A 10600-nucleotide genomic window follows, 5' to 3' on the forward strand; every position below is an offset into this window, starting at 1 on the left:
CTTCTCACCAGCTCTGCTTGAGGCATCGTTATTTATTTACTTAAAAGAAAACACCCCCCCAGCATCCCCCAGTATGGCCAAGGATGGGCGTTTGGGGAGAAGTCTGCGTTTACACAGGCTGGTCACATCCAGGCTGTCGAGCTTCTCCCTGCAATGCTTGGGGGGGGTTAGGGTGTAGGAGCAGGCTGAAGATTTCCCACACAGAGCCAGAGGAAAGGGGTTGTGAAACAGTGCATGTGCAGAGGAGGAAGAGGTGTGCCCTGCATGCTGGCAGCATCCCTGCTGCCCTCTCTGGAGAGTCCCCATAGCCACTGTAGGTCAGCAAGCACTGGTGCCTGTTTTACCTGCACAATGCACTTATACCTGTCTGCATGTCCCCATGGCTCCTCACCTGAAGGTGTTTGGCCAGGCTGTTTGGGTGGACATCCCCTTACTTCTTGCTGGGTGGCAGCTTCCGTGTGAACCTCAGGCTTGAGTTGTGCCAACAAGCTACATGAAACCTGAATGGGAGGGCACGTTTCATGTAGGTCTATGGAACCTGCATTAGGTCCAGCCTAATGACCTGGATTGGTAAAATGGTGTATGTAGGTCCTTCCCTAAGCCTGTTTCTGCACAGAATGGATCAGGACTCAGCAGGGGTATTGCCATTACCTGCTTCAAAAGTGAGTCCTGTCCTCACTGGAGGAGAGAGGACTGCCCAGAGGACCATGAATCATCTCCTTTCATTACCGTTCTCCTTTCTCAGCTTGCAGAGTTCACATGGAGCATTTTTGGTTTTATTCTTTCACTATTGCTATGAGAACTAGAGAGGTGTTTTGTTGTTTTTTCAAGTGAAAGCCCAGATTTCCCATACTCAAGTGACTTCAAGAACTGGGCTTTTCAGAAAACCCGTTGGCATGAAACTTCCGAGGAGCCTGCAGCTGTCAATGCTGTAGTGCTTTCTGGTTTGATTTCGCCATCTGAGACTGCCCATCACCTTCCCCGCCTCTAATGATCAAGTTGCAGCCTCTGCAGCAGCTACAGCGTTTGCTTATCTTGTAAGGTACCCCTAGAAAATGTTTGGGGTATTTGTTAATAAAATGTTGCAAGTAGGGAAGGGTTGGTGTGTCCAGGTCCTCCTCCCCTCGTGTCCTGCATCCTTCACAAGGATAGGGCCTGGGAGCTCGGACAGCTCAATTCTTTGGGAGCAAGTAAAATAACAGTATTTCTACAGCAAGGAAGGAGTGGGCAGGAGCTTCAGGGCTCTTGTGCCTGCCTAGTAAGCCTCAGGACACGGACCAGAGGGTCCAGGCAAACCTGCCAATATAAACTGCAGTTTAGGGTAATTTGCCTTGTCCTTGGCCTGAAGGAGAGCAGGGAAGGGAACAGCAGTTGGTTTAGTTTGTTTTCCCTGGGTGTGGAGGGGAAATACTTTGGGGAGGAGGTGCTGGACCTGAGCAGAAGTGAGGAGCCTAATGAGGATTTTACTACGGCTGGAAGAATGCAGTGAAATGTTGCCTGTTACTGTTATTAAATTTTAATTACGGGACTGTCATTTCCTAAAGTCCAAAATATTTTGGCACTTGTCTTGATAAAGGCATATTTTTTTTGGTACATATATTTTTTTTTCCCTTTTATTAGCAGAAACCATCTGCCCTGTAAACAGAGATCAGGAGGAAAAAAAGCCTTCCTGGCAGTTTTGCATCATGTGGGAATCCTGTGGTGCACTGCATGGGAAAGGGCCTGCTTTCTCCCTTTTAATCTCAGCAATAGTAAACTCCAAGCAGATCAGAAGCAACTAATTTAAGATGATGAGTCTTGGCATCTCATCTGAATTACAGAAAGGACGTGACTGTTACTCTCTGTAGAGGTGCACAACCCTGAATTAAGCAGGATGGATGCTCCTGGGAATGAGTGAGCATGGAGGGGGAGCAGAGAGATGGGGAACGGGTTCAAGTGTGAGATTTCGTCAAGAAATGGCAAAAAGCCAGAGTTTGCAGTGCTGTAAAAATAAGCCATAGGTTTGAGAGAGAGCTCAGCAAAGAGCGTAGCCAGGGCAAACTTTGGTCGCTGTTACTCAGTGATGCTGATCCATCTTTGGTTTGGGATGCTGTTAATCCAGTAGCCCATTACCATTTCATCTGGTTTGTTTAAAATATTACCAGCTGTTGCAGTGTCACCTATCAGAGTGCACACATCCTTATTTCGTCCAGCATTTGTTTGACTTTCAGAGAGTATCCCCAGTATGGGAGGAGAACCAGACTTGATAGGAAACCAGTTCAGTGTTGAAATTTAAGGTGTTAAGATGCAGTGTGCACCCCTCCTCCTCTTTTGTGGCTTTCTATTCCGTTCCTGCTTTTATTTTTAATATCACTGCCATGTACATGAGTGTATGTGTGAGCCTCTGTGCAGATATTGATAAAACTGAGCATGTGTCCACTGACGTTCCAGACTGTAACTTGAACATGGAATATTAGAGAATTTGTATGCCTGAATGGAAACCATTATAAGCAATTAATTGTAACTTATTCTTTCCCACATTTAGCCTGATCCAGCAAGTCAGAATATGATTTTTCTTTTTTATTTTTCATTAAAAAGGAAATATTTCGACTATGAAAGTATTTCCAGGTAGAACATTTCTGTCATTAGAAAGCACAGCCAAACCTTGCCTGACCAAAAAATCAAAGCAGCTTTATCAGCAGAAAATCTTCAACAAACACAAATTAAAAGACTGTAAGGTGGCAGCAGATTGCTAGCACTGGAAAATGCGTGTCCAGACATGACATCTGGGCTGGTTTAATGTCCGGTGTTCATGTATTACACTGAAGTGTATGTGAAGAAGAAATGGCTGGGGAGAGTGAGTTGCTGGAAAGGAAAAGCCAGCAATAAGCAGCTTTAGTTTTCAGTAGTTACGTCTGAAGTGCCTCACTGCCTCTAGCAGGCAATTTTGCAAACTTTCCAGTAAGATGCAAATGAAAATAACTGCAGAGCTGTGTATGTGAGGAATGTCCCCGGGTGGCACTGAAGATCTGTCTGCACTCAGCTGCTCTGGTGCAGGTTTTCATCTTGCAAATGCTAATTGTGAACTCATGTCTGATTCTCAGGAGAGAAACCTGGACTGGTTCCCCCGGATGCGGGCCATGTCGCTTGTGAGCAGCGACTCGGAAGGGGAGCAGAATGAGTTGAGGAACTTGCAGGAGAAGCTGGAGTCCACCATGAAGCTTGTGACTAACCTCTCTGGCCAGCTGTCGGAGCTTAAAGATCAGGTAAGGGAGAGCTGGCTGCAAACGTGTGGCCACGCACTGCTGCGGGCAGGACAAAGGTCCTGCAAGCCTCCTGTATGAATTGGTGTTTTACATCAAAACCTGTGAAGAGCTTCTCTAAAGTAGCTCATGTTTAGGAAAGAAGTGAACAAACAAAATGTCCTTCCAAAGCCCTGTACTGCAGCTGACCTGCCTGGCAGTGTGAACTGAAGTGGTGTAGTCCAAACTAGCCGGTCCAAAATGGGAAAACTTGCATTAAAGAAATCAAAGCTGTAGTTAAATCAGTCCTCGCTGGTGCAGGGAACCTGTATGTATGTTTGTATGTGGTGGTGGTGGTGATGTGACAGGTTTTAACCCTAAGACCTTAGCATGATCGTGTAAGTCAGAGGGTGTGATACTGATAAAAGCACTGTGTTGCTGCATGGATCAAAACCCACTGAGAAACACTCGAGTGGTTAGCTCGCGCTGGTCTCTTCCCTGCTATCACTGAGCTGCTAATGCAGATGCAATTTGGCTGCTGTCAGACTTTAGGCTGCAGCAAGGACAGATGTACCCACAGAGATATTTTGCCTTGCAGCATTTGTTGCTGCTGCTTAACATGTGAGTGCTGGATAGATCCCTGAGTATCTTACTGGTGCAGTACTTTTTCTGCCTCAGGAGTTAGAGGATTTGTGTTAACTTTTGGCTTCTTTGGGGCTCGTGGGGATTGTTCCCAGCCCAAACCCAGCGACAGCTTTGTGAAAGCCACAAAGGCGGTAGGGCTTTATTTCATTGTTGTCTGTACAGATTACAGCCTAACTGGAAGTAAAAGGAAAAATGCTGTTGCCTGCCCTGGCAGGAATTGTTTGTGGCGGCAAAGTGACTAGCTGCTTATCTTTATGGATTAATAACCTGAGCCAGATGGTTCAATTAGTTAAGTTTATACAGATATTGGCACTGGATAAAATTAATTGCTGACTTGCACATGATGGTATCCTGGGGCAGTTGATAGACGTGCCCAGGGCAGAAATGGCCAACAGATTTGGTTCGTTATCTCTTCAGATGTGATCTGCCGCCTGTAGCACAGTTGGCACAGCCCTCTCCAATACTAATCGGATTCCTGCTTCCCACCTCTGCTCTGGATAGGCCGAGTTTCTCTGTAAGCCAGTTATCTTCATGGAGACGTGAGTCTCTGGAAGCCAATATTGACTGAGATCCTGGCTCCCTGCCTTCCGATCATGCTCTGCATTTCTGATAGAGCTGGGCCCTTTTACCCAACACCCCACAGAGCACAAGGAAGGGATTAACGTGTAGGACTTGGAGCAGAAAACCTTGCTGCTTTTTACTGTAATTAGTTTTCAGACACTGTGCCCTGGACCCCCTTGATCTAGTTGGTTTTGAGGACGGAGGATAGAGGCAGTTGCTCTTTTGTCTGTGCTTTAATACTTGCTGGGTAGAGGTTTTGCTATTTTGCCTGGAAACAATTATCTTGAAGCATGTGTCTTGCATCTTCCTGTTGAAGGGTCTGACTCAAAGTGGTCTGCAGTCACCAGAAGTCTTTCCATCGGCCACAGCCAGCTCTGGATCAGAGAGCGTATCTTTCTGAAGCTTGCAGCTCTTGGCTGACCAAGCGCTAAAACCCCTTCTCGCTCTTTGTGAAAATAAGAATGAAGGACTTAGCTTTTAGAGAGCTATTTGACTGTAAAAGCAAAAGAGGAAACCAGCTTCATTAATGTTGTGATAGCTTTTAGGAATTCCCCTAAGTACCATCACAGAGAGCCCTGCTAAAGTTGCAGGATGCTCCAATTATGTGACAAAACCAGTACATTCCCCCTCCTGATCAAGAACTGTCTCCAGGAAAAGGAACTAACTCAGGAACTTTTATTTGTGTTTATTTTACTGTAATTAAATAAAGGGAAAATCTCTTATTCATTTGCTTTTTAAGCTCGTTAGGTTTCTGGAGACTCTTAATTGTTAGAAACTGAAATCCAGCATGCCTGCTTTCACAAAGTAGTGCACCAAGAGCCATTAAAATCTTGAACGCTTCAATTCTGTGCAAAAAGATTACAGCATAATTGTCTGCAACAGCAGGGGATTAGATGTAATCATCCAGCAGCCCTTTCCAGGGCCATCCTCCGATGTCAGTAACCGTGAGGCATCTCCAACAGACGCTGGCTCCTTGCTCAGGACAGTCCCCTCGTGCTGGCTGTGGACCCTGACCTCCGTTGCCACTGAGGTGACTCAGTGCTGGAGCTGCTGCTCAGGTTGGCTTTACTGGAGCAGCACAGGGGGCCGGGGCTGGCGTGTCCGTGTGTGCGTGCACAGTCGGTGTCCTGCTCTTGCATTTGGCACATGCCCTGCTCCTGTTCCTGCTCTTAACTCCAGCTCACCCATAACCTTTGGAACGAGGCGGTGTGCATCTGTGCTGTTGTATGGTTATCAGAGAGTCCAGCTTGACGCAGATGAACTTCAGGCCCCTTGGTTTCATTTTTTAATCCCGTCAGCATTATTCCCGTAGCTGACGGCTCCCCTGCAGTACGTTGTGTGTAGCTTTTATTGCCTTTCAGGCCCAGGTGTACAGGCATTGCAGCCACAAAGCTTTTCAAGATTCACTCTCTAGGTAAATGTGATAAAGTTTCCCCATCTCGCAGCCCAGTGCCCTCTAGACAAGCATTAAGCATCCTGCAGGATTAATAACATTCTTCATCAACATTGCAATTGAATTTCTCTGTCTGCTTTATGCTTGGTTGCTTTATTCTTCCCTTTTTTAAAGAGGTACATCTTCTACATCAGGGTGCACCATCTCTTTTTCTACACAGCGTGAAAATATATATTATTTTCATTGCTCTTTTTTTCTTCCCATTTTTGTTTCATGTGGCCTCTGAATCAGTTTATTGGCTGTGTGAAATCGTGTCAGTTTGCTCAGTAAAGCTAATTAGTGTCAATGGGCATTTTTTTAAATGAAGTCCTCATTGCCCCATTGTATTTCCAACTTGTGGGTTATCTTAGAAGCTGTTTAAAAAGGTCCCAGAGCAGGGAAGTAGCTTGTGTGTGTGTGTCTGAGACTGGAGGGCAAGGGGCAGACCCCTCTGCTCCTGCTCCCATTTGCCTGTGAAGTGTTTCAAGCCTTCTGTGAGAAGAGGCTTCCAGAAGCGTGGTAGAGAGGACTGGGAGGTGGGACCTGTCCTCGGAGGCTGCTGTCATCTTCCTGGAAAGCTAAAATAACAGTTCTGCCTCCCTTTGGGTCAGGCGCTGAACAAGGCGCTGGGCTGCAGTCGAGTTTAATTATGGTTTCAAGAGGAATTACCGTATTCCAGTCCCTTCCCCGGTGGTTAAATGAGTGTAATTATACACAGCAGGCCTGAGTGAAAGCAGTGGTGTGCGCAGGGCTGCTCAACCCAGGAGCCCTCGGAGGTTGCCCGGAACTGCCTGGTTTGACCAATTCCTTTCCCCACAATGAACTCCAGACCCAAGGCCAGCCACAGGCTTGCCCCATCATGCTGGGGTCTGCTGCGCTGGAGACAGGAAGGCTTCTCACCATCGCTGAAACCGGGGTTTTTAACCACATGCATCCAAGTGCATGTTACGAATGAGCTGAACGCGTGAGCATGCTACCTCCTCCTCCTCGAGTTTTTCTTCCACAAGCAATTATATCAGCTGAGTTTTGTCATTAAATATCCAAGAGCTAAAAAAAATAGATTGTTGATGTAGATGTTGCAGGAAAAGCCTTGCAGGGAGCTTAGTTACTTCCCATAAAGAAAAATACTCTAAATCGTATCTTACACTTGAATGAAAAATTACTTTATTGGGAAGTCAGCCAGGTTTTCCGGTGCACGGGCATACTGCTGGAGTCACCAGGATGCGAGCACGGCAACTTGTGCACGCTCTGTTGATGCCACTGTGAATCACTTGCAGTGGTGTGGTTGTACGTTGTTTCGAGGGTGCGGGGCCTCTCTCTGGAGCCTGGGTGCCCAAGGAGGAGTGTTGGGCTCCCCTTGTCTCAGTGGTCCGGAGGCAAGGCGCTCCTGGCATCCTCCTCGGCATGGCTGCTGCAAGCCATCCCACGTGCCGGGAGCTCTGACACTGAGGAGCCGTGGGGAGCGCGTGCAGTGATCCAGCTGTTTGCTGCTGGAGACTCTGCCCACGCCGGAGTTGTTCCTTATGTGGCGTGTGAGCTTACACAAGTTGTCAGAAACCTCCCAAGGGCTGAAAACCCCCAGAGTGGAGGGGACTGGATTGTGGCTGGTTTTCAGTATCAGTAATAACAAATGATCCATTTTGAGGTCACGATTGTGCTAATTAGGAGAAACGTTATTTTATCTGATGAGAAGTGCTGCCAAAGATAGAGCTGTCTGGCAGTGAGGTGGTTAACCTCCCGGCCCTGCCCTGCGTCTTGGCTTTTGGCAGATGGGGAGGGATGCTGGCTCCCTTCTGGTGAGAGCGGGAGCGCTCGAGTCTATTCCAGCAAAGGCGAGGGTATTCCCAGCCTCACTTGAGGGTTCGCCCCTTTTTTCCACCCTCTGCCTCTCGTCTGCTTCATACACTGGACCGGTTACAAAGAATTTCTAACGGGGGAGGCTTCACGGGCTGCTCTCCGCACTAATTCCCGCTGGCTGCCTGCTCGCCAGAGCTTTTTTCTTGCAAAACAGTAGCCAGCCACACCAGCAACTTGATGGACGTCCCCGACGAGTGCAGGAGACGGGGCCGCAGTTGCCTCTTCCACAGCGGGCAGAGGGGTGTTACTTGTAGAAAGTGGGTTTCCGAGTGAGCAGGGAGCACAAGAGGCAGTGCTGGGCCCTCGCGAGCTGACGCACAGGAAGTGTCTAGGCCTAATGAGCAAACTTTTTGATTTTCCAGATGACGGAGCAGAGGAAGCAGAAGCAGCGCATCGGTCTCCTTGGGCACCCGCCGCCCATGAATGTGAACCTGCAGCAACCGGCTTAAGTCAGAACAGCCACTTACCCCTTCTCGCAACAGCACGAGTAATGCTAACCCAGAGCTCAGATCCGACCACTGAGGCTGCTTCTGTGTACGTTCAGTTCATCTTGTAAATAACCTGTTTTTATACTGTATGTATATGACTGCTACTATATAAAGTTTGGGGCATACGTATTGTAATTAGAACTGTTGGCACGGGACGGAGGTTAACTTTGTGCCAAAACTATCAAAATTGCCTTTTTCTTGGAAGGACTTAAAGAGAGCACCTGAATTGCACTTGAAAAGAATATTTGACTATGTGACATGTATTTTGTATTTAAAAAAAAATATAGAATAGCTAGTATTTATGTTTTTATACAATTGTGCAATATGAATTATGCAATCACAATATATTTGTAACTCCTGAATGTCCTAAAGGGAGTGCACATCTTTGAATCTGGTGTGTTAGTACAATGTAATAAATGGTATAAAATTACAGGTGTAAATGAGGCTGCTGCAAAATTGTGTAACTGGTGATTTTTCATACCCTTGGACATTTTTGTACCATGTGTGTAAATATCTTGCAATGCCATATTTGTTGCCTCTTCCTCCCAGAGATAACACTGGGAATCTGTGAGCTGTTAAATTGGTATCAATTAAAGCAAAACATTACTTTGAAGCTTCCAAAGGAGGAAAGCGGGAGGTATTTTTCAAGTGACTTCTTCAAAATACTGAGGCTAGAAGAGCTCAGATACCTGTTTTTTTAAATGCTAAGATTTCTTAAAGGGAACTTTTTATGCAAAAAGAAGTTTGGGATGAGGATGCACTACTGGTGAGTCGGTGCAGTCTCCTATGGGCATTTTGTGCTACAACACCTAAAACCTATCACGAGGCTGGCCAGGCTTTGCATTCTCAGTGTGTAGGATCCTTTCCCTTTATTTTTTCATTAGAGACCTATGTGCCTGCTAAAGCTTTAGCAAACAGGCATTGCACCGACTGAACCACAACCTATCCCATTAGGACTGTAGCTGAGCACTGACGTGTGTAATGCTTGTGAGAGAGCCACTGGTTTGAGGTTGGTCTGTCCCACTCCTTCCTCTCTCTCTCTCTCTCCCTCCATTCAGTCACTTTCTTTGGTTTCTGATTCTAGAGCGTATGAAAGGAAACTTGTTTTGGTTTTTGTTTTTTTTTCCAGTCTGTTGCATAGTTTTATACATGGACCTCATTTTACAAAAGCTAACTTCTCTGCAATACTGTCTACAAAAAAAATAAAAAGGAAAAAAAAAAGCTACAAACAGAGCTATGAAAATTTGTAAATGCATAAATATAGGTATTTAAATAAATGATGCAAAATACTCTACGGTCAGAGGCTGCTGGTGGTTTGTCTCCCCTTCCAAGGTGCTGTGTGGTTGTGTTTGCTGTTGCGAAAGCAGAGTTGCCTCGGCCTTGCAGGTAAGGATGGTGCTTTTCCCAGCTCAGAGAGCAGGAGGGGCAGGGGTTGGTCTTTTAATACCAGAGCATAAAGCAGCGAGAGGCCCTGGTGCCCCAGCAACCTCGCTTGTGAGCGCTCCAGTTTTGGATACTTCAGACTCTTGCCACTGTTATTTTAGGCTTCCCATCCCCAGACTGGAGTACGCGAGAGTTAAAAATACCACTCCAGCTCCAAGTATCGTGTGCACGGGAGTGCTGCTGCTGATGTGTATTTGATTAAGATGTAGCAGGAACTACCTGGTACAATTAATCATCTTTAATCTGGTAAGTGCACACAACTGTCTGAAAAGGGTGCGTCTCCCTGCCACAAGTCATCACAAAATGTCAATGCAAGCGCATCCAAGGGGGGTGGGAGGGAGGGAGGGAGGGAGGGCAGCCTGGCCAGTAGCCTCTGAGCCAGAGATTTATTGGTGAGATTGTGACTTCTTAATTGCATGTAATTTCTTTACATACCCTGGTAAATCTGTCTTCCTCCCCTCCTCAGCCAGTGGCTCCCAGCAAGGTGTATACAGAGGGAGCATGATGGATGCGACTGCCATCGGGGTTGTGCAATGAAGGAGCAGGATTTCATTTTCTCTGAGCAGCAGAGACATGTATCTGACTCACTCCTTCCCTTCGTGCCATCCTGGGATAAGCAGACACACACGCATTTGTCAGGCTTCCCGGAGCCTCGGCGAGTCAGGTGAGAGGGAGGAGGCTGCAGCACAGCCTGAGAGGGCACCTGTGTGAATGTGCAGTGTTGCTTCACCTTTACCTTAAAAAGGCAGAAATATTGGGTGCTTCAGCGAGGCGCAAACCCCGGTGTGCGCGGTGATCCGTGTGAAAGTCAGCTGTGCAGAGCCTGGTGTTTTCACATGTGGTGGTTCTTTCACAGGAGACGTGGGGAGATGCAAAAACCGATAGTTCTTTTTTCTGCCGCTGGTACAGCTGCAGCCCAGCAACTGAGGCGAAGCACAACCGCGGCCCCGATG

At 47.0% G+C, this 10600-nt stretch overlaps 1 protein-coding gene across 3 annotated transcripts in view; it reads left to right on the forward strand.

The window, feature by feature from the left end:
• Positions 1-8965, forward strand: part of ITPR1 (inositol 1,4,5-trisphosphate receptor, type 1) — a 162941-nt gene extending 153976 nt beyond the window's left edge. For all 3 annotated transcript variants that reach the window (XM_010016353.1, XM_010016352.1, XM_010016354.1), the window contains 2 exons: positions 3084-3245; positions 8079-8965. In XM_010016353.1, coding sequence (XP_010014655.1) covers positions 3084-3245; positions 8079-8165 — 249 coding nt within the window. In that variant the 3' untranslated portion in view covers positions 8166-8965. The remainder of the gene's footprint in view (positions 1-3083; positions 3246-8078) is intronic.
• Positions 8966-10600: the final 1635 nt, after the last annotated feature.

Source organism: Nestor notabilis, unplaced genomic scaffold (assembly GCF_000696875.1).
Source record: "Nestor notabilis isolate BGI_N333 unplaced genomic scaffold, ASM69687v1 scaffold9436, whole genome shotgun sequence".
Taxonomy (NCBI): Eukaryota; Metazoa; Chordata; class Aves; order Psittaciformes; family Psittacidae; genus Nestor; species Nestor notabilis.